Raw genomic sequence first — 25,626 nt, 5'->3', positions numbered from 1 at the left:
AGTATTTAGATTAAGTTATTAAGAAGGAAAATTGACTTACGCTACGAGGCCCACTTGTATCACCCGTGTTCTCTGACTACGGAATCCAGCTTTCGACTGACTTGCTCCCGCAGTCGAGAGTCAAGACGTGTTGCTACAAGGAAGTGGAGTGGGGAAATGGAGCGGAGTTTGCAGGAGAATGGGAGTGTGCGGAATAATGGGGGCGGTGACTGGAAGTGAGTGTAATAATTGTGAGTTTTTATATTCCCGTTTTTTACTACAGATGATTGGAATAAAAGTTTCCCATATTAGTTCTTTTTTTCATTTATCTCATTTAAGTTGACGGCTTGGGAGTGTGTTTCGGATCCCTTCCATTTTTTCTCCCTGATTAGTGTTATATAGAGGATGACTGCCTAGTTGTACTTCCTCTTAAAACATTCATCACCTCCACCACCCTGGAGGAAGTATGTAATACCTACAATGAATAGTTAAATTCTGTTCCTAATCTTCACTCTGTATCTCAAGTTACCAAAGGCTAACCTAATGGGCGATATAAGGCAAAAATGCAAACTCATGTCCTCGTCCCGAGGTTGTGTAGGTCCTTTCAGGAAAACCATGCATCAGGATAAAGTTCTCACCGATGACAGGTGCAAAAGACTCCATGTGATACACTAAGATCTCCTTGATGTATCTGTGGGCTGTCAGACTTCCATTCTCAATGAACACAAGCTCTGTGCCCGCATTTGTGATAATCCCAGCCCAGACCATCACAGGGCCTCCATTGAACGATGTCCTTGCAGAGAAATTACAGGGTGAATAAATTTCCCCGGACCTTCTCCATAGTCTCTCCCTTCCATCCGGTGTCCTCAAAAACAGAATCTGGATACATCCATGAACAGCACTGAGCTTCACTGCTCCACAGTCCAGTTTGGTTGGGCGTTGGTGAGTTTGACCCGAGAGGTGCAGTTCTCACGTGTAAGCAGAAGTCCTGTGGCGGGTCTCATGGACTTTATATCCGCTTCATTTAACCTCTTTTGTACTATCCTTTTGTTGGTGAACTTGCTGCAAATGATTTCTGGCCTCCACAGCTGTTGTGTTTCGATCATGAAGAACTTGCATTACGAGAAAGCGATCGTGTTCAGTGCTTTGCCAGTAGTGCTTCTCCTACGACCAGAAAAGGGCCTCCTAGTGTAGATATTGTCCTTTCTGTACCTTTTAACAGTTCTGTACACGTTAGAACAAGGTGTGCCTGTAACGTCTGCTACATACCGTTTACTGCGCCCATCCTCCACTAATACTAAGGCCCTTACTCTGTTTTCAGGTGAAAGAGCATTACGACATGACGTAGAAAGGAGACTTAACTGTTGTAGACAAGCCATAATGTCCACAAAAATAAGGGGCATGAGAATTCACAGAAATAAACCTTAAGACAGCTGCTTGTGGTTATCAAAAGGCAGGAAATGACTATTGGTGCTGTGATTGTCACGATCAGTAATGTTTATCGGTTTTTGCGCTGTAACTTTTCAAATGGGCTAATTAACTTATGATACATTGCCAAATTGTTATAATGTCATAACATTTAATTTATACATCGTTTCAAATGGACTAACGTTAAATTTTGTCTGAAATACCTAGTGTTTTGCTTTTTTTTTGCCAGTGCAAAGGGATATTTTACTCACCTTTTTGCTGACTATCTGCTTCCAGTCATGAGTTGATAATGGACATCCATTGTAATTCCCATACCCTCTTTCTTGTTTATTAGTCCATAATTTTACAGGTTAGTATTCTCTGGAAATACTTCATAATATTCATTGCTTTATTACTGAAACTCAGAATGTCAATTCATTAACACAACGTACAACTCTTCAGAGTATAATCATATGTTGGCACCATTAATGTTGACACTTGCCTTCTATGACATACTAAGATAATTTTATGACAGTTTATAATACTAATTAAATACTTTACTGTGCGTATTTTATACATGTGGTTTGAAATATATACTTCATGTCATGTTTTATATCTCTTTATTAATTGTCGTAATAACCGGTTTAATGATTGTTTCTAATCTTCTCACCAACATTTTCTTTACCTTTTTTTTTTTTTTTAACTGATAAATTTGAAACTGTACTTATTATCAAAACAAAAGAATCATTGCCTTTTTTCTTTTTTTTCCAAGAGTTTGCTTCATCCAAGGTTTTCTGTATCTCCTATCAATACTTCATTCGTGTCATTTACGGTCGTTCTGTTTTCGTAAGTATGATTCGCCGACGATGCAAGCATCCTGTCAGCCATTTTTATTCTAAGTAATATGATATGTCTCACCAGATTGCATGTCAAAATTCTGGAATTCACTTACAAAGATCTCTACAGCGTTCATATGGAGTGAGGGCATATGCCGCTGTTGTTAGTGTTTCGTTCGTTGGACGGACATCCAGTCGTACAAACTCGCTACAAATATTCATCTCACATCATACCCGACCCTGTAGAGAAACAGGCCAAGAGTTGGACAGACACAGACAGATAGACAGACAGACATACAATATTGGAAATGTTCAAAATCGTTCACTTACTATATCTCAGCACTGCTCGATCATAGCTTGCCGCTGCATCCAGCATGGCATCTCTCCTCCACAACAGGTAATTTACTTGGACGCAATCCAATAGGAGGTTCATGAACACTCCCCCCCCCCGTCGTGATTAGACAAAGAGAACAAGAACAAAAAAGTATGTTATATTTTTGCATATAAAATTAATACACACTGTTAAATCTCTTATCCAATGCATATGTCTGGCACACCGATTCCTGTATTTAACTGGATCGTTTTCACAAAGACTTGGCTCTGCGTGCTCATGGTAAACTAACCCTCTGTTTCATCCAGTTATAAAACTGTCTGCCATATTTACTACCACAATGTCAGTCATTTAAGCCATCCTTTCACACTTGTTTGACATTCATTTTGCTTTACTAACTCAAGTTTCCTTCCTCAGCTGAACGTGGAGAAATACTAATGAAGTCTTTTTGCATGAACTGATAATGTTTATGGTATCACAATAATTAATCTCTCTCAATTTTCACTTCTTTTAACCTTGCCATCTAAAGTGTCTCAGTTCCTTTAATCCCTCAAACAGACTAATTAGTTCCATCAAACTCTCCATTTATTAAATATTACACAACACAGTCTTTGTTCAAATAATAATAATGGTGTGTGGTCTCTGAAGAGGCCTGGTGTAGGTCTTTCAAGCTGACGCCATATAGGTGACCTGCACTTCTGTGGGGATGGGGCGTTACCCGTGATGAATTCTAATCATGAAGACTGCACACACACACACACACACACACACACACACACACCCAGCCCCTGAGCCATTGGAATTAACCAATGAGGGTTAAATCCCCCACCCGACCGGAAATCCAACCGCACCTTGTATTTCCTTGATCATCGATGCAGTTGTTGGCGAGAGTGTGAGTTCCAAATGGTGTCGCCATGCAATAGAAACTATCACAGCATCTTTCTTTCCTTCTTTAAACCTTGATGTATTTAACAAAATAAAATCGGATATGTAGAGCTATTCCCTGGAGCTCCAGTACAGATGTCAAATGGAGCGGCGCATTCAGCTGCTGACGGATAGTGAAGTTTACGATTATTATATGCAGAACGGTTATCATAGGTACTGAGTGACAGTGAATTTGGTATTTCTAATTATTAATGGCTAGCAGTAAATGGAGATTAACCGTGAAGAGAAATCCTTGCATACCCTAATACATAAAGAATATGAAAGCCATGAACGGGGCATTCGTAATACACTGTGCTTAAAATGACTATTACATGGAGCCACATACGGTTCTGGTTTGAAAGGTATCATACCGTACAGACTACTAAGCAACCTAGTGAATACAGACTCCTGAACAACTTGGTGAGTGCTCAAGTTCCAAGTTTGAGGTCAATATTTTGAAGTCTTGATGTAGATATTGATTCCCAAAGGGAACTTGGAAGATTTGTCTTGAATGAGTAAATTCACAGTTCCAATATAATTGGTCCTTTCTTGAACATAATAAATTTTCCAGCCAACTCATTCTTTTTTGCCAGTGTTTTGCTCCAGTGTGCCAATTTCAGCTCATCAGTTCGTAACTGGCATACCTACCATACATTGCTGGAAAATTTGTAATGCCCAATAAAGGACCAATTATATTGGAATTATTTTGAGTACTTGTTGAGTTACAGTAGTTTGAGTGCAGCAGTGTAGTTTCTTTCTTGGAGCCTTGACTGTCTGATCTACATGGGGTAACAGCCTCCGTTCAGGGCTCATCCTCAATGCGTTAACTGATGCTTACTTTGTCTTTTGATTTCCCGGCATGGATAACTCACGACCCGGCTCCATGGTCGAATTCAAAAGAATAGGCACTGATCACACACACTCTCTGTATTTAAAAGTACATCAAGATGCGACGAGGGTCCTTGTATCACGCTCGGAGGTGTTATTCAAAGGTTCCTGGATTCAGACACTTCCCTATGGTGTTTTACTCTGGGCAAATATCTGTGCTTTCCTCCAGAATAATAATCATTTCTTCACCAGTTTGATTAATATTAATTAATTAATGACTATCACGGGTGTTAAAAAGTTTTGTTTAAGTAGTTCCTTTGAACCTCGTAACCACATCACGTGATTGTAACCGGTGAGCATTGGACAACACCACGCACTTGCTGAATGTAACCTTATCGAACATAAAATAATCTTTATGAGTTGCTAGTAAATCTTTTTAATTTACTGTCATCCATAAGAGAATAAAACAGTTACTAACTTCAATTTCCTGACAAAAAATGGCCAAACAATCTTGTTTTCGACTGTGAGACGAATGTAGAAATTCTCTGGTTGGCTGAGACCTGACATCAACAATGATCTTAGAGTGGCTTATTTTTCCAAGGAGAATAAATTTATTTTTCTCTCTCCTGCAAACTAGATCGTACTTTTAATGAAGAAACCTGAGTTGCCTTCTCGCTTATTAGTAGCAGATGTTGGCACGTCTGGCAGTAGCTGTAATCTTTAAACAATAAACAAAAGGGACTCAAGGCACTATATGTTATTTTATTCTGGACTTGCACAAAAGCTTTTCATTACTAAATGGTTGAAATTGTGAAATTAATTTATTGCAACTGTAGGATCATGGGTGCAATACATACATACAGATGTGATTGAAATTTAAAAAATTGCGCTTTCTTCTCATTGTGGACATGATCGACATACAAATACCTTTTTTTTTTTAAATTCTGACCTCAGACAGAACTCTTATTTTGTTTACATATATATACAACTGTCTATACTAGATTACACAGATATATTTGGTTTTGCTTGATATATTTTTATTTGTAGTCTTAAATAATTGTTCTAATGATTATATTATTTGTTAAATATTTTCTAGTTGGAGCGTTACTTCCAAGGTTTGAAGAACCCCAAGACCCGAGTAAGTAAATTATTTTTATAAATGGAATGTACTGGATGGCCCATGGGAAATAGTACATTTGTAATTGGCAGTCCTGGAATGGTCGACATGCACTCACGCCATCCGTTAAATGTAATTGGACCTGCGGGTATGCTACCATGGAATGTTGACCCACGTTGGGGCCTATTGAAGTAGTGGAGGCATTCGAGCGCACATCCTTAGAGAGGATTGTGAGGCGTGATTTAAAATTTCATCCGTACAAGCTGCAAATGGGTCAGCATGGCACCCGGTAAATAAAGTGAGCAGACGAGATTTCTGTACATTACTGCACAGTTTTAACCAAGATGGCACGATGGCATCATTTTGACAAATCTAGTGATGTCTGGGTGAGGCAAACTTTCATTTCAACAAGTATGTTGATAAACTAAACTTCCACTACTAGTCAGATGTAAAGCCACAAATCATTATTAAAGAGCCTCAGTATAGCCCAAAAGGCATCCTATTTTGTTTTTAAAGATGATGCTAGATGTGTAGTGATTGTCAATGTTGAGTAATACAAAACCACTATTGAGAACCTCTTTGTTCCAAGCTACAGGGTTAAGGTCATCTAGATACTATATGGTTTTAACAAGATGGGGCTGTGGCCCGTACCTCTAGGGTTACATTACTTGACCTTTTTCCACGTCAATTAATGTCACAATTCAGCAATATTCCGTGGATCTCTTGATCTGTCGGGACAAAGTTTTCGTACAACAGCTGCATATCATTGTTGAAAGATGCAATCCAGGAAAAGATAGAGGCCATTCGTCCAGAAATGCTTCAGAATGTCACGAGGAGAGTTTGCAAACTCTGCAAAAGTGCATTGCCACTGACGGATGCCATATGCTTTGTGTGATTTTCAAGAAATTAACTTTTTGTTTTGTGTTTCATTAATGATCTTCCTGTTCCAGAAATGAACATTGGTTTCATGTTTCAGTAATGAACTTCCTGTTCCAGAAATGAACTTTAGTTTTGTGTTTCAGTAATGAACTTTTTTTCCAGAAATGAACTTCAGTTTTGTGTTTCAACAATAGCGATATGCGTAGCACTGAGTGTTGGAAATAATGTTGCTGTCAACATATGTTGCTGTTCAGTATCGACATTTACTTTTGCGCTATTTCCTGTGGGCCACCTTGTATTTATATTCATGTATTCCAAAGTGCCATGTCTTCTTTCCTCCCAAGAATATTCAGTTATTACAAGGGTTGCAACATAAGTCATGGCACTTTTTTTGCACAAATGTGGAATCAACGAGTCATGTGGAAATATACAGGCGGGAGTGGTGAGCGTGAAGTGCTGTGGAATGTATAAATAATGCTCGGTAGGATATAATGTTAGGAAACTGTCAGCCATAGAATCCTTGTGCTGCATAATGTATATTCTCAGGAAGTACATTCACTTTCACGGTAAACCCTCTAGTAGTCCCCTAGTGTGTCCACAACACGTCAGTGATGCAGGAGATGTCGAATATGAGCCACCTCACCATGTGTGAATTTTGTAGTATGTTTTACAGTGATGGTGATGCTCTCTTGTGTTCCTAACTGTCTCCCAAGCAGTGGTGCTTTTGGTTTGGGTATGAGGTCAAAATCATATAGAGAACGTTCTGTTGTGTATGATATGTGTTCCCGTACTTCCACCTTCGCCACTGAAGTTGCCTCTGTGCCATTTTGTGGATAGTTTGTTTTACAATGACTGTTTTAGCTTATAACTAGAGTAGTGACCATCTTCTGTCCACATCCATGCACTGGGTATTTACTGCATGTCACATCATCCAGACACTAGCATATCCTCCGACCGTTGTACATCGCTGCTTGTTTCACATCCATACTGAAATGCTGCTGCCCATCTCACAATAGTTCGGTAGAGAAGGGCATTATTTCCCACGGCTTCCGCAAGCTCTCTATTGTAATGGTAAGGGGAAGGTGTCAGTAGAGCCCCACAGAACATTTTGTAAAGATACAAACAGTAAAAGAAATAATAAGAGATTGGTGAACACAAACAAGATTGTGTGAGCATAGCACGATATTCGAATTCTTGCTTACGTTATCTCTGCTATGCTGATAAAAGATGATAGAGAGAGAGAGCTATCCTATTAACAGGATCAATTACAAGGAGATACGTGCGTAGAATGCGTTACCATAATTAGCCTATGGCGCCGATGACGTAGATATTCGGCCCCTTTAAACAACAAACATAAATTAGCCTATGTAGAAGTTAGACGGCATAAACACCCAAAATATATGCGCAGTATAGCAATACAAAGTGAGTAATATCAAAGTCCAAATGTTTGTATGAGAGGGCGGCAGGATCGTAAGTAAGATATGGGCAAGGTTAGGACAAGACAATGGAATCAGTAATTTACAATTGTGTATATATATTTCCTTCCAGAAGAGAAGTAACAAACAACAAATCATTTATAACAAGGGAATATCTGACCACTTAACATCATCCGTAACGTTTTGATAATAGGACTATATTCTATAAATTCAAAGAGAACTATAAAAGGTGCAAGGTCAATATAACTGTTTATAACGTTAACCTCTTTTATTTAAAAGCTACAGTATTTACATTCGTAATTCAGTCATTGCCAAGACACAGGTTTTATCAATGAATAAATCCTCTTCCAAATGAAAAGAGTAAAACATAAGCAAACCAGCATTAAGAAAAGACGAACTACCCAAATGTTAACATGACATGGTGGATAAGGGACAGTGAATATAAATTGACTGAGTAGGACAATAGTGGGAGGATTTAGAAAGAGAATTACATTTACAACAAGCCCCAAGGTATAAAAATGTGGGGTTAAACCATCTAGTTAGTAACACAAGTCTTATAATGAAACCTGTTCCAAGGAATCATCTTTCATATACACAGTATAACTGATATGTATACAGAGAATACAGAGAACAAATGACAAGGAACTAGGAAAAAGAATATGAGAAACACAACATAAATTATTCCACGAATATGTTATGAGAGGCACGTATTGAGATGCTGTAATCTGCCTCAATATACATATTAGGTTCTGTCCCCTAAAAATTACGCAACTATCCTGAATATGGCCCAGGTAAACGTGTAGATCACTCCTCCAACTCCTGTGAAGGCAGTCGTAGAAGAAAACCTTCAAATCTCATATTAAATTGTCGACATATCTCTAACCGGATAAAATGCACATAAAGAATCATGGAGGAGTGATACAGCTCACATTCTCAGATGAAGTCCTTTGTGCTCATGTATACACAATGAGTATGCCCTCGATTCCACCTGCTGGACAGATGAGTGGTGAGTATTTATAAGCCGTAAGGCGGTTCAAGAAAATACGAGCAACGAAAGGACGGGTGAGGTCTTGACGTCATAGAATGTGAAGGAAACAGCTGAGCATGCAATTTGGCGACCAGTGTGAGATGGGCAAGAGTGGATGACAGTTCGTCAAGTAGAAATGAACACATGTAAGTTGAACCTTCCCAGAAATATATCTTTGTTTCAGAGTACACAATATAAAGGTAGAGCGGCATACTATGACATTCTTAGGCATTGCTACCCCAGAGGACGAACCGTTAGATGCACGCATGATGTCTGCCTCGTCACATTCATTTTTTATAATAGGAATTAATTGAGGGATGTTCCACCATTCAACACAATATATAATACATAACATTTATTAAGTGAAAACAACAAAGCAGATGTTAAAAAACAATGAAGGATGTCCCCCCAATTCCTCAGCTAATCATTTTAACTGCAAATTGTCTTAACATTGGCACTTTACAAGATCGTCAGTTTTGATACGTATTTTTATCCTTCATCGACGATTCAACTACGAATATTTGAACATTTTTAACATATGCTTTTATATCCACAATAACAAATAAGAACCTCGCAGTATCTCTCAACTCCCCTTGTAAAATACCTGATAAATTGAAAAAAAAATGTTATTTGGCCCCCTCAGCAATTTGAAGTTGTAGGAATGGCATCTTGCTCGCCAACATTCTATAATTTGAAGTCGGGCTTCCCTACTCTCCATAATTTGAAGTCGGTGATACAGTATGTATTGTTATCGTGCACAGACCTTTCATTTGTTTACATCAATAATGAGATGTGTGAGTTCGCAGTCTTGAGTCTTCTTTCAAACGTTAAAGTGTGTTACAGTATGTTAATGTTTGATTTGTGTAATTTTTAAGTATCAAAATGAGTTCAAGAAAGAACAAGTGTCTTTCCATAAGTGAAAAAGAAAAAGCGTGTGATTCAAGCTGTGGAGGATGGACAATTAAAAAAACATGTCGCCAAACAGTTCGGTATTTTACCATTGACATTCTAGATGATTTTGAAAAATAAAGATCGCGTTACTGAAAGTGCCTTAAGTGTGAGTAGAAAAAGGTCACGGCAGGGTGAATTTCCCCGTCTTGAAGAGTGCTTGCTTAAGTGGATTCGTCGGTGTAGAGGACAAAACGTTCCTCTGGGCGGTTTCATGTTGAAGGAAAAAGCCAAGTCTTTTGCGCAGTCTCTTGGGATGAAAGGATTTGCGGCAAGTGAGGGGTGGCTTTCAAATGTCAAAATCTGACGCACCATCACATTTTAAAAGATGTGCGGAGAGAGCGCCAGTGTGGATAATTCCATTTGTTCCTAATGTATTGACAAACTAAATGAACTTTTGAATGGCTATGACCCAAGGAACATATTCAACACAGATGAAACTGGGCTATTTTATAAATGTGTTCCTGATCACACCCTGACGTTCAGAGACGAGAAGTGTCATGGAGGGAAACTGAGCAAGGAAAAATAACTGTCCTTCTAGCATGTAACATGGACGGATCTCAAAAGTTGAAACCACTCATTATAGGGAAATCTGCGAAACCATGCTGCTTCAAAGGAATAAAATCGCTGCCCACAGCTTATCGGTCAAACAAAAAAGCATGGATGATGACAGAATTGTTTAATGAATGGCTGACCTCGGTTAACAGTGACACGAAAAAGGAAAAACACAAAATCTTACTGTTTTTGGACCACTTCACTGTGGATAATAACCCACCACCATTAGACCACGTAAAATTGTTTTTTCCACCCAACACGACATCAGGATTGCAACCATTAGACCAAGGCATTATTCAAAATTTAAAAACTCTCTACCGCAGAGAAATTGTTTCTCTTATGCTGGATAGTATCGAAAAAGGTGAGGAGGCGAACATAACAGTTTTGGCCGCTATAATCATGATTGATAAGGTCTGGAAAAAATGTCAACCCTACCACCATTTATAACTGCTTCAAAGAGTGCGGGTTTAAGCAAACCAAAAACGTGGAACAGTCATCAGAGCCGCCATAATTTACAAATTTTGACTCAGGATGGGGACTTCCACCTAACTGTGGAGAGTTAACATTTGAAGATTATGTTCAAGTTGATGATGACATCGGTGTCCACGATGCCCTAACTGATGCTGAACTGTTGGATTTAGCCTCTCTGGATGAGGACGAGGAAGAAAACTGAGAAGAACAACCGCCATTTCCAGTCACATTGAGTGAGGCAAGGACATCTCTTACTACCCTGCGCTCCTACACCCTCAGAACGGACACAAGTTACAATTTCTTCTCAGCTCTCACCACTATCGAAAATTCATTGGTCAATGACAGATGGAAGTCGCTCACTCATAAGAAAATTACGGACTTTTTTCAAAATGAACATTTCTGTATGAACGTTTCATAATCGTACAAATGTTGTGAAAGAAATTAGTAAGTATAAGTAAAACTCTTGTTTATTTGAATTTTTCCTTCCCTCCCTCTTGGTTACTTGAACTCCTGTTATTTTGAACTCTCGGTAAATTGAACTTTTTCTCTGGCTTCTTGAGTTTCAAATTATTGAGAGTCGACTGTATTATCTTAAAGCTCTGTTCAACATTGTACAAATGCACTGCAGATATCTGTGATCTGGATCCTGGGATGTTCTTTAAATTTTAGTGTGTTTTTATGTCATATAACCCATGTCAAGCATTTTAAATGTTTTTATAGGCAGATTTCATGTTGATTGTTGTTAAGATCCTTTGATTTATTTAGTTACTGTGAAATGATGATGGTTCATGACATCCATTCTGCACAGAGCCTTACTCTCTCTTACAGTCCCATTGCCCTGTGCGTGATACCTGTATTGCTGTGTCTGTTTATTTATTTGTGAAGTGATGAAGTTAGGGCTCTCTCTTACACTCAACCACATACAATTTTTAGACTTTTACAGCATTAATCTAAAATATCATGATAATCAATTACAGTTGATGAGATAAGACGAGTACATCAGATAACAATAATACAATTAATTAAGATTACTATGTACTACCATGTACTATGCATCATGCTTTCCAGGACATATGACCATTATATGGTAACACCATGCAATTGTGAGGAGAGAAAAAAAAAAGTTGCCATGGCTTATGCATCATAATATTAAACAAATTATTTATATAAATGTGGATTTTGATATGTATTATTTTAGCTTGAAATGATTTGTGTTGGAGTTTTAAAAATTGCTTGTTAGTCACTTTTACAAAATATGTTGTGGTAATTCTAGAAATATGCGAGTGCCTTTGTTGGTGGTTGAGGTGTTTGAATGTTCGTCTTTTGCTTGTTAAGGGAGGAACTTCTGTTACAAATGGTGAGGAGGAGAGTGTACCTTCTCGTACATCACGAGATAGAGCACGCCGTGATCTAAGCAAACAGCTGAACATAGACACTAGCTCTAATAGTTCTAGAGATAGTGATGACAGCAACACCTTGACTTCTGGGACATCTGGGCGAGTGATGACAGGTCCCACCACTAGAAGAGCTTGGAGTGATTGGTGCAGCAGCAAGGGCAAGAGTAGCCAGAGTGAGGAGGAAAACAACAATAGTAGCAATAGTGAGTTAACAGTGTGTCAATTATTTTGATTAGGGCTTCATCACTATTAATACTTTAAAATAAAAGGAAATAATAAAAACAAACATTGTAATTATTTTAATAAAACAATTATGTTTTTCTTCTAAAACTACTTTTGGGACACTACATATTTCCATTCAATATTAAGTGATTAATTCTTCTTCTTCCAGGTAAGAGCAAACCTAGACAACCAAAAAAGTTGCGCCGCAAATTGACTCGTTCTGGTAAACAACTACAGCCCCCTCCTTCTGGACCACCACCGAGAGCACCGCCAAAGAGGACTGTGAGGGGTCGTGTGAAGAAAGGAAAACCCAAGAAAGCTATTAAGATAAATGGTTTGGATCTATTGCACAGCAAGACTCTCCTTAGCACATCCCCTCAAGGTAAGTTTCCCATGTAATTTAATTTGATACCATTCTTCCTTTTCTTTACAGTGAGGCCTGCCAGGTACTATTGTGTTAATTTCAATTCATCCTTCCTTGTTGTTTCCTTTCCTGTTCTTTCGAGTATTCCTTCACCTTTGCACAATGCTTTATTCTTTTCTCTTCAGACCACGTTGGACTAGGTTTTCTTTTTATTCTTCCTTGGAATCCTTCCATTCTTAAAAGCATTTTTATTTTTTTAAATCTCTCTTTCCATAGTTTCCTCTTTTTATTTTATTTCTTTCTAAATATTAAATCCAGCTTCTTATTGTCTTTTCCTCCCAAAAGTACTTGAATATCTGTTTTGTCAATGTGTTATGATCCATTTTATAGATATGTCAAAAAAATAGTAATTTCCTGTTTCTTATTGTTCCTTTATATTATCAGTGTTATGATATTTTTCCTTATTCCTTAATTTCCATTGTTGTGTTGTTTTTATTGGACCTGAGATTTTTCTCATGTTTTATCTTTCTAGTGCTTTATATGGACTATAGTTCAATAATAGACATTCACTTGCGTAAAGACATTCCGGGTTCACCACTGTGTTGTAGTGCCTTATTTTAAGAACTTGGTAGATGAGCACTTCTTCTTGTAAAAATTCTTAGTAACGATCTTGTGTAACCTTTCTTCAATAGCATATTTTTCTTAACCATTTTCTTGAATTACTTCTTCTGGGTAGTTGAATATCTTAACTTCCTCTATTCGGCCACTATCTGTCATCAAAAAATTTGGAGTGTTTTCTCTGTATTTGTATTTTTTCTTTCCCAAGTTACTTTTACGTCGCACTGACACAGATAGGTTAGGTGGGATAGGAGTGGAAAGGAAACAGCTCTGACCTTTATTAAGATATAGCCCCAGCATTTGCTTGGTGTGAAAATGGAAAACCTCAGAAAAACAGCTGTGCGTCCCTAACCATGCAGCCAACTCGTTCAGTAAATTGTTGTTTCTGCAGAGATTCTCGAACCTATTTTGTTGGCTGTTTCATTCAAGAGATTGATTTGTGTTGTTGCATCTGTCAGACTTTTTGAAGGTGTAGCAAAATCATCTGCAAATGCCAGCAATTAATTTCAACACCTTTGTTTTTACTCCCCAAAGTCATGAGTGAAATATTATGTTCTCTTAGCTTCTCACTCCAAATTCTTACCATTTTCTCTAGTATGCAGTTGAACAGAATTGGTGATAAGCTATCGCCTTTCCATACACCTGTATTTATCTTGATACGTTTTGATATTTCACCCTTAAATTTTACTTTTGAAAATATGTCAGTATTTCCCATATTAGGTTTGTTATTATTTCATTCCAAATTCCTGTATTGTTTTATCTAAGGTTTTGTCTATCAACAGTTTCAAAGGCCTTTTTAAAATCCACAAATGTTACCAGTATGATCTTGGAGTTCAGTATTTTGTGACAAATTATTGATTGTAAAATATTTATTCTGAGCAAGATCTACCATTTCAAAATCTATCCTGATATTCACCTAAATGCTTGTGAAATGTTGTTTCTACTCTGTTCAGCAAATTTTTTAGAATATCGTGTAAGAAATTTGTAGCAGGGAGACTCCCCTATAAATATCAACATTTTGCTTTTCACGTTTTTATGCAATGGTTGTGTGAGGGCCACTTTCTATTCTTCTGGAATCTTCTAATTTTTCCATATACCGTATTTGCTCGCGTATTAGACCCCTTTTTTTTCCACTTTTACAGTCAAAAAATGCGAAGGGGGGTCCAATATGCGATAACGTCAAATTTCGTGCAGTGAACACATGACTTCTAGGCTATAAATTGTACACGTAAACATTCTACACTATTCTTTAATAAACTTATGAATGTATTCTGCGTTTTACTGGCTATTTTCGTTCGAAAATTTATAAATTTAAAAAGACAATGGTGAACATGACTTTTAGGCCTACATATATTTTAAATATAATCAATCACTTTTATTTACCGTATTAAGCAATATTAACACAAAATAATGAAAAAGAACTTAATGGCCAGTCATTTGTCACTGTCAGTTGTATTTGATAGTTCGGGAAACACGCGAGCATCGTCGTACCTACGTTACCAACGCTCAGCTGATGCAATACGACCGCGGCGCACAGCCCGCATAAAATGTAATACTGTACTCCAAAAGATAATTATTCATGAGGTAAAATAAATTTACAAAATATACACTTACTAACAACATCCGGCACTAAAATGAGAATACAAGAATAAAAGAGAGTGAGGAAATAACAAATTACGGTACTTACAGTTAAGGGAGGTTATGGTGTACAAAAGAAACACTCCACTGATCCGAGACTCAAGTAACTTTCTTGCCACGTGTATTTCCCAGAATAAACGAGACATGGTGCACACAGAACTAGATACACTAACCAACACACAAATATCAATAAAACTACAGCTACAATAAACTATTAAACGCATAAAAAACTATGTTATTGCACTAATGCTGTGAACTACGCTATCCTAGAGAGATGAAGACAAGAAGTAATATAACAATTTAAAAAACACAAATTACTGATGAAAATGTTCAAGATCGCAAACCGTATCGGCAGCTAATAGTGCTAAAGCTACGGAAATAGACATCTCTTAACTATAAGACAGACGTATCACACGATTTTGGTGTGAGCTTGAATCGGGCGGGTCGGACGGACGAACCTTGAGCTCTCTCAATGTAGAAAGCTGCGGTGAGTGGAGAGTTTCACTTCCGCCTCTCTTCCTGCAGGGAGGCCAACCAGCCGGCAATGGAACCAACAGTAACAAAGTTCGTCATATTGACATATATAAGGTTAAGAATTCAAAGCATATTTTCATAAACCGCCATTTGCGTCACAAGTACTGATTATATCAGCTTTTACGGGACATTTTAAGTCTCAATTCATTCACTGATGGCCGATTGCGAGTCTACGGAGGAATACTCGCCACCGTATTTTCTGACATGTTGGCAATTTTCCAAGACACAGACACACGTACTGTGATAGTCTGTAGTTGGAAAGTCGAGAATAAAAAAGTAGTAGGCCTATTTCTCCGTTTACGCTAATCCACCTACGAACTCAGACAATATTCTGTGATGCTTGTACCGTACTGCTGTAGTGGCTGTCGCAGATAAAGCTGTCAGCTCCGATTGTGCCGATCTGGCAAAAGGCAGCTGAGGGCTCAAGAAAATGTGCGCAAACTTGTACACACATTTGTACGACGTCATCAGAGCTGCAGTACAGCTTGTAGTACCCGCTACGAAGTGGAATCGTTTATTGGTCTCAGCTGAATTTCGTTACGGGGTCTAATATGCAAGATTTATTTTTTTCCATTCTCTTGGTCTCAAAAAGCCGGGGGGGGTCTAATAGGCGAGGGGGTCTAATACACGAGTAAATACGGTATCTACAAAGATTAACTGTAGCTCTTGAATGATGTTTGATTGAGTCCAGTTTAGAAATGTAGTAATTTATAGTCTCCTCTCCACTAGCTTTATTGTATTTTAGGCTGTTACTTATTCTTTGGTGGTGGGTGACATATCTTTTTCTATAGTTTAATTTTTTTCTGGGAATTCCAATGTATATCTTTATTTATTTGTTTGAGGAAGGGCACCAAAGTCACACTTGAGGAATTGTATCTTACCCCACTTGAACAGAGCTACAGTGTAGACACCATGACTACAACAAATCCTATCAAGGATGGACCACATTCCTCTTGGCAAACCTAGAGGTGTTGTTCTTTTCTTCAGGTCCACTTTTCCTTCCATTGGATATTGAGGTTGGAATTACTTTCTGTCGGTTTCTGAACGTGATTGCTGGGTGACTGGATTTAAGTTGGTTCCTCTGAAGATCAGGGAATACTGGAATGAATAAGCAAGTCAGGATTGTTGTTTAGGTTAGAGTATTCTCTCAACAGTGCTTGTGCTTTGTGAACTGGGTGAGGCACAATATTGCTCAAGACAAGATAGTAATGGGTAAGAATTGATGTTGCTTACACTTGAAATGATCCTTATCGTGTTGCTGAGCTGTGTGTCCAATAGTTTTGCATGGCAGCTGTTGAACCAAACTGCAGACAATATCCAGTTGCAGAGAAAACCAAACCAATGGCAGAACATCTCAATGTAATAACAGAAGCACTCCAAGTTGTACCACAATATCTGTGCAGAATGATATGACTTCTGATCTTTGCAGCAGTATTAGCTTGCTGTTGCCTGAAGGAGAGTGTCAAATCTATTGTCACTCCCAGCTTTGTATGATAGCTGTTGAAGCAAATTGTAGGCAGTATTCAGCTGTAGAGAAAACCAAACCAACAGCAGAACATCTCTGTGTAATCACAAAATCTCTGCAAGTTGTACACATAACCTCTGTAGTATGATGATGTGACTTCTGATCTTTGCATCAGTATTAGCTTGTTGTTGCCTGAAGGAGTGTGTCTGATCTAATGTTACTCGCAGTTCTGCATGGTAGCTGTTGAACCGAACTGCAGACAATATCCATTTGCAGAGAAAATCAAACCAATGGCAGAACATCTCAGTGTAATCACAGCACTCCAAGTAGTACCACATAACCTGTGCGGAATAATGATGCAATTTGTGATCTTTGCATTAGTTTTGGCTTGCTGTTGCCTGAAGGAGAGCGTTCAATCGAACGTTACTCTCAGATACATATGGTAGTTATTGTGCCAGAGTTCCCTACCATTAAAATATGCTGTACATACGCATATACTCCATGTCATCAAATAATCTGCATACCCTGATTTTAAGAAATACATTTTACATTTTAAAAAATTTGGCTTTAATTTGTATTTTATTCACAAGAAATTAATCCTACATAATTATGTACTCCAAACCAAGTGAGCTTGCATGCAGTTCAAATCCCACTGTCGGCAGTGCTGAAGATGGTTTTCCATCGTTTCACCGTTTTCATACCAGGCAAATGCTGAGGCTGTACCTTAATTAACACCATAGCTGCTTCCTTTCCACTCCTAGCTCTTTTCTATCCTATTGTCGCCATAAAACCTATCGGTGTCTGCATGACGTAAAGCAGCTTGTACAAAAAATGTACTCTTAATCTTCATATACTGTTGCAGAGCATGTGGCAGTCTCACTTGCAATGTTAATGTAATGTTAATGTGTGGAATAAAATATTGAAGTCAGTACAGTAATTGCACTCTCTCATACGTCTGTTCGTCACTAGTGGAAGAATCATATTTGCCGTCACAATCTTCCCATAGAGCGCCATCCCTAGTTCCGTCAGTTGAATAGTGTTTCCTGTCCTCTGTCTGGGTGGGCCATGACACAGTACATTCATTAAAATACATTGGCGCAACTTGCCGATTACAAACATCAAAGGAAAGTAAGCAGACAGCTTGACATTTATTATCAAGCTGGTTGCTTACCCAACCTATAGTATAAGGGGTCATTGATGTGAAGCAGTACCAACATCGTTTCAAGTAATGAGCAAATCCCAGTTTTTCTGCACTGAATTCTGGAAAAAATATGCGTGTAGTTTTGCATATATACTGTACTTGGTGAGTACTGCTTGTTATCATACTTAAATAGAAGCAGAAAACCTCAGGGTTGCTGATGCTAGGTTAGAGCTTCCATTATTTGAAGTTCACTGAGGTTCTGACTACTGGATCTTGCTTAGCAAGCTCTGGTAACAAATACATGTAAACTATGTAAATATTAAAACTTGAACATCTGCTGTCAAGAAGTTGGTGACTATTGTTTTTATATATTTAAAAGAATAATGTAATATTCTTATATGGCCTGCTACTGTGTGTGCAGGCATTTTGGTTTGATGCCATCTAGGCAGCCCATGTATCAATTTTGATATTCCATGATAATGTACCAGATGGCAGAGAAATGAATCTCTGTTGGGCAATCTTTGATTGGTTTTAATTAAATTTGTCCAGTAAACACCAAATTTCTTACATTTTTACTAATTTTAATTTATCCTTCCATCTAATCAATACATAGTTTATATCATTGAATAATACTAGTTTTGGCTGTTCATTGCAGCCATCCTCAGCTATTCACCATAAATTATTAGAAGGAACACAGTATCATTAAAATCGAATGTGGTTGAATCCCATAAGTTAAGATTGTATGTATGTTGGGTATTCAGTCCGAAGGCTGGTTTGATCCTCCACAGCTCCACCAAAAGCTATCATAGATAGCCTAGGCGTCACTGAAGAGTCATTAAGATTAAGAGTTAAGATTACAGTATTCAATATAAAATTAAAATACACTTACAGTGAAACTGAAACTCGGTTAGGAAGTTTCCAGATAAGAAGTTTTCTGGGCTAAGAAGTGTGATATTCTCTGTCCCTTGATCGGTTGCATTAAGATTACCTATGGAAGATATTTTTCCCGTTTAAAGTATTCTGTTATAAATATATTTCCCGGTTAATCAGTTCAGTTTTTAGATCCCCTTGAGATAGAAAACGACCGCTCAAAGCAGCTCATGGTTAGAACCCTCCATACTCCGCGCAAGTTGCACCCTGTGCTAGACTGTTTGCATGCTTGCAGTGTGTCTCTGGTGTCACGGAGGCTATCTGGGCTTGCCAAGGCCATACGACATTACGCTATGACAACATTGTATGTTAATTATTTTCATATTGTGCTTAGTAACAAAATAATATCGCAAAAGACGGGGCTGTACATAGGGTCATCAGGTACTGAAGAGAAATCCCCGTCACTGTCATCACTTTCTTCCAGATAATGAGCAATTCATCCTGGATCCAGTGTGGTCATAAAGCTCTTTCTTTTCCGTGCTGCTGGTGTGTTGGAATGTGAAGGTTCCATGCCTAAAAAAAAAAAAGGACGTAAACTTGCTTGTAAATATTACCTACGGAAGATAATATACATATCAATAACTACTCCAATAAATAAAAATCGGAAAAAGTTATATTAGCTTACCTGAGCGGAATGTAGAAAGGAATAGGTTATACGAGATATCAGAAGGGTGGTACTCCTCGTATTAAACAACAATCTGCCATCTGAAGGCAGCAACATTGTAGCTTTCATTCATCATAACCGCACAAGCAATTCCCACATAAAAATATGGGTTAGACAAAAATCCAAACACAGGGTGACCCGAAGCAATATGAATGGAAGATGCAAAAATATTCCTTTTGAATCAAAACTAGCAGTATGCCACGATCCTTTACTTCGATAGGAACACTATGTTGCTATTAGTTATCGAAAATTTGTAACTAGGACGTAGTTACTTACTCTGCAGTTTTGGAAAGTTCGCACCGATGGATAAGAGTAGCATGCTTCGGGACCCATGGTGAACCGAAGTGCAAGGAACGTGTTAAAAAATGCCTGATCCAGTTACTGGATGTGGATCGGTTTTCTTAGGCAAGGATTCATTGTAGAAGTGATATTTTAAAAATTTATTTATGGGGCCGATGACCTAGATGTTAGGCTTCTTTAAACAACAAGCATCCAATTTATTTGTTAAGTTGTATAATTTTTAGAATATGTTTGAGAGTGACTATAGTGGTGTGATTGAAGAATTGCAAATTGCCATGTCATGTTTTAGTGAGAAAAATATTTGTTTTGAAATTAAATATCATAAATATTGCATGAATGCCCAATTATAGGAACCGCTTTCTCGATAGATAATCAATGTGATATGCCTTTTTTTTTAAAATTCCGTCATCAAAAATCTGATCAGCCTAGTCTAGCAGCATCCGTGCAGCAAAACTTGGCATCTGTAGTGCTGGAACCTTTGACAAATCCGCACTGGTTGATGGTGAAACTGGGAATTCTGCAAAGATGTTGGTCAAGAATTCGCTCAAGGATCTTCAGGGTGCGACACAAGAGGCAAATTGGTCTATAATTTTAATACAAAGCCGGGCCCCCTGTGTTTCTCAAAATGGGTACTCTTACCCTCTGTATCTAGTCAGTAGGAGTTTGACTCGACTCAATTATGGCATTAGAGAAGTTTGTGAGCCAGGTGATAGTGGTTCCCTGAATTTCCTTCAGCTTCCTCAAATCAGCTGGCAGATCTCTGAGACCAGGTACTTTCAGGTTTTACATGGCATTAATGGCTCTCTGTACTTGTCTGGTTGTGATCTGAGTAATGGGACTGCAGTTTTCTGAGATTTGGGGATAGGCTGGTGAGGGAACTCGCTGCTTTTGAAATCTCACTGAAATGCTCTTACTACAGTTTCATAATTGTACTTCTGTCACGTAGCCTATGTCCATCCTTGTCTTTCACATACCTGTAATGTTCAGTGTCCAACGCTACCTTACTTCGAACTGTTGCCAGTTTATAGATAACCTTATTGCCCTTCTTTTATCCCAGTTGCTCGTGAAGGCTGCAGTCGTGTTCATCAGGTGCAGCCACTACACTCCTCAGCTTCCTTCAGGATGTTTGTGTGCTTTGGCTATTTCTCATCTCTCCTCTGTGCAAACCACATTTTGAAGGTTGATTCTCCTGCACTTTTTAGCATTACCTGGTCCATTGAAAGCCACATCTGCATATTTAAGTGGCATTGCCCTAGCTACTTGGTACCAAGTGCCGTTTTTGCAGCAGTAGTGACCAGTTTATGGAGAGATACCCACACTCTGTCTAGCGAGTTTGGAGTGATCACAAGGAGGTTGATGTTGTTGGCAATGGCGTCTTTGTGTTCACATAATTTCCACGACTTGATTGTCTCATGGCCTACTGAGCCACAGCTTCTGTGAACATCTAGTTTCATATCGTTGACAATTGGCTTGCGTTTGAGAGGCCAAACATTTAGACTTAATGACTTGCATTTAGCACAGCAGGGAAGTCTTGCTTCTGCATGAGAACAAATTCAATCTGGCTGCTGGTGTTGCCACTGGTATTGGTGATGAACAGATTGGTGGTTGTAGCATCAAGGATTCACCAACCAACATCATTTCTCAAGCCTAATCCTTTGTTCCCATGGCAGTCGTACCCATTACTGACACTTCCAATGTAGCCATTCAGGTCTCCGCTTAGTTGTAATAGTAGTAGATCCCCTGCCAGACAGGATGAGATGTGGTGGTATTGCTCTAACTGATCCTTCTCCTCTTCATCACAGCTTGTTTGGGAAGCATAAGCCGAAAAGATACGTAAACATGGTTGTCAGTATTGGCAACAGCAAACACAGTGTCTTTATTCTTCAGCAACTGCTTAGTTCAGAATCACGATGGTTATGACACCTCTGTTTATCGTATTCACAAAGATGTACACACGCAATGCTGTCAGTTGTGTACACTGTTTTATTTACAAATTATATACACATACACATTAATAAATCACCATTTTGAACTCGACTGAATCAAAGAGGGGGAGAAGAAGAAGAAGACTGTCACATTAGCATGTCAGCCAACTTCCTAACACTACAACACAACAAAATCACAACATGGGTTGACACACTTCCTAACAACTCAACTCCCAAGACTGTCTCTTTATATACCTGGCCTGGCCAGGCTTCTAGAAAAGTATGACCCAACATGTTTTCTCATATCTTCTCAAGTCTCCAATAATCTATGTACAAATGGATAAAACATTTTATAAAACTCGAGTTACAAAGGTGTGTTTTTCTTGAATCTTATCCTGTGCTGCTCAACATTACATTAGATTTATACATCATATTTACAGGTAATAATAAATTATATACTATTAATTACGTGTTCTTACATTAAATAAAGTCTTATTAATATACATCCAGCAGACGTATCGTGACATAACCTCACATGTTTCGTTACACAGGATAGATCATCTTCTTCTTAGCGTGCCTGTCCACCTCGGACGTTGGCAATCAACATGGCTATTCTGGCTTTATCTGTTGCAATTCGGAACACTTCTGCAGATGTTTTGTTGAACCCCGTTTTAAGATTGTCGAGCCAGGAAATTCTTCTTCACCCAGGAGATATTTTTCCTTCTATTTTTCCTTGCAGGATAAGTTGAAGCAGCTCATATCTTTTCTGATTCCTCATGATGTGTCCAAAATATTGTAGTTTACAACACTTGTTGGTGTTGATCAGCTCTGGTCTCTTGTTAGCTCGGCGTAAAACCTCAACGTTCGTAACTTTCTGAGTTCATTATATTCTCAAAATGATAGATCATACAACACACAAATAATAAATGATAGATCATACAACACACAAATAATAAATGATACAACCACGATTTATACCAAATAAAGTCCGTTCATAACTACGTAAATAATAATAATAATAATAATAATAATAATAATAATAATAATAATAATAATAGACGTAAACAACTTCATAGCTACACCTTACAAGTCAATAATAATAATAATAATAATAATAATAATAATAATAATAACACTTACTAATCGACCTCGATATTTCCACTATTTATCCATGGGTTTAGAGAATTATTTCCAAGTTTTACTAGTCCATTACAAACTTGCATCATGTTCTTGTCATACCATGCTGAATGAGTTTATAGCAACCATTATTAATTGAAATTAAGTGTTCTTTGGACGCTCAATACATGTCATTGCTCAACGTATTATAAACTGTTTGCTTGTCATATGCCAAAATGGCTACATGATAATTGTCTTATGAAGACCAGCTACAATTCTCAGACCTCAAGGTAGGTTTCAGTCAGTAACAATATGGCCCTGGGTGCGGGTCAGGCATAGGTTAAATGTGGTCGTGGATACGAGTTTAAAATAATAATTGTGAAAAAGGTATTCTGAGTCTGCATATGATCGTACCATAATCATGATCAATAATAACAAGGAAGTATTTGTGTCGCCAGTTGCTTTTACATGGAAGATTAAAATACCTATAGGTTAATTACTTCGTGTTAGAATGTGGTACCATAGGCCTATAGGTTATGTTAGTTTACCATTGTGGTTGAGTGGTGGTATTACAATTATTGGTGTTTACTTAGAATGTAGGGTGCATATATTAGGCTAACTTGGATCGATCATGTTGTGTACCTCTCCATTGGTGATTCTTTGGGTATGTCTGCCCTTACCGAAGGATAAAACCTTCGAGAGAAATGAATTTGAAGCATTGTAAGCGAGAATTGTGCTATAAATAATGAAATTGTTGTGTGCATCAAACCTTTTTACTCTTATGTTTATTGTCTGCAGAGGTACATGTCACGCTGAGAATAGTGAACCTATTCGCGTACCTAGGAAATATCTTAAATTGTCACCTAAGACCTATCTAACCTGAGACCTATTCTGCAATCAGCTTTTGCATAACATTTATATTTACCTCGAGAGGAAGAAAGTGCCCTAAAGAGCATGAACAGCAACTGCCACTAATAGACAAGGAAGCATTCAAACGTTGGTGTGAAGAAGATAAGACAGATAAATTTCAGTCTTACGACAAAAATTGGGGCCATTCAATGCGATTGCGAAAGGTGGTAGTGTTCTCAAGACCTACTGTAGATATTCCATCTATATGAAAGTGACAAGTTACCTAGAAGTGCAAGTGTATTTTTAAAATTATTGCTTTACTAGCAGAAAAATTAAAGTTGATACCAGGATGTTAAGGACAAGATGATGTGAAGTGTAATAGAGAAAATCTCTTGCAAGTAATCTTGGTTGTTATGAAGAGAGTAAAGATTCGGCCACTTATTTAATCTATTATTTACTTGAAATAAGTGACGGAGTCTTTATTTTGGGGAACTTTCTGAGAAAATAAGCCTTCCTTGTGTTAGCCTTTGAAAGTACCACTGATTAAAGCAATATGTGGAAGCGTGGTGTTCTTTTGACAAAAATTATAAAGGAATGTGTAAAAATTTTGACAAAATTTTTATCATCAATTATACGAAGATCTCAAATGAAAACAAATCATCAAAAGAAATTGCCAAGAAACTTAAAAAGTAGGGAACCAAGAGGAGTTTGGAGGAAGTATGTAGTGCTAGTTTTAGTCAACTTCACAATTTTGGTGAATGATGAATAACAGGATAATGGACATGCTGTCACAGTGTTAATAACTGCAGAACTAATTATTTGTAAGTCCATATTTGTTTTAAATTTGTTAGGTGTTGATAACTTGATATTTGTTTTATGCTTTTTTTTCTTTTGCCAGTTATTTAATGTCACACTAAAATATCAAAAGTTTTTGGTGACTGAAGGATAGGAAAGGGCTAGGAGTAGGAAGGAAGTGGCCGTAGCCTTAATTGAGGTGCAGCCTCAGTATTTGCCTGGTTTGAAAATGGGGAAACGCGGGGAAACCATCCTCGGGGATGCCAACGGTGGGATTTGAACCTCTCTCATCTCTCAAATGCAAGCTCACAGATATTCAACCCTGACTGCGTAACCAATTCACTCGGTGTAATGCTTTTAAAATCCGCTCAAAGCCTCTTAATCTCCCAGATGCCGAGTGAGTTGGCCGTACGGGTAGGATCGCACAGCTATGAACTTGCATTCAGGAGAAAGTGGGTTTGAATCCCACCGTCGGCCACCCTGAAGATGGTTTTCTCACCAAGCTGTAACTTCATTAAGGCCACGGCTGTTGCCTTCTCAATCCTAGCCTTTTCCTATCCTTCCGTCGCCGAAAACCTCCAGTGTGTTAGTGCAGCGCTAAACATGAAAAAACTCCCCTAGATAAAGAACACATAAATTACTATTTCCCTTTTACGTATGAAATGCTGTATTTTAAAACGCTTCAATAATCATTTTCGCACTACATCATTCTCACGACCATTATTATGTTACTCCTCGCCACGTCAGCTTTGGCCCCATGCGGCAGCCATGTTTTTTTTTTCTGTGTTGTTGTGTGAGAATTGTAGTTGGTCCTGGTCTTAATAAGGAGTATTGTGATCCCTCACATGGATGACAGCCTCACAGTTTCTCTCATGCTTCTGACAAGGCGCTGCCCATTCAGTTGAGGCAAATATCGTTACCCTTCCAAGA

The 25,626-nt window shown here is 38.1% G+C and overlaps 1 protein-coding gene across 2 annotated transcripts in view; it reads left to right on the top strand.

The window, feature by feature from the left end:
• Positions 1-25,626, top strand: part of gpp (grappa) — a 552,218-nt gene that overhangs the window by 455,557 nt on the left and 71,035 nt on the right. For both annotated transcript variants that reach the window (XR_010859839.2, XM_067145498.2), the window contains exons 9-11: positions 5,402-5,443; positions 12,074-12,338; positions 12,527-12,739. Coding sequence is in view for 1 of the 2 variants with exons in the window: in XM_067145498.2 (XP_067001599.2) it covers positions 5,402-5,443; positions 12,074-12,338; positions 12,527-12,739 (520 nt within the window). In the remaining variant the exon portion in view is untranslated. The remainder of the gene's footprint in view (positions 1-5,401; positions 5,444-12,073; positions 12,339-12,526; positions 12,740-25,626) is intronic.

This window comes from Anabrus simplex, chromosome 4 (assembly GCF_040414725.1).
Source record: "Anabrus simplex isolate iqAnaSimp1 chromosome 4, ASM4041472v1, whole genome shotgun sequence".
Lineage (NCBI taxonomy): Eukaryota > Metazoa > Arthropoda > Insecta > Orthoptera > Tettigoniidae > Anabrus > Anabrus simplex.
This window is presented reverse-complemented; position numbering and strand designations above follow the sequence as displayed.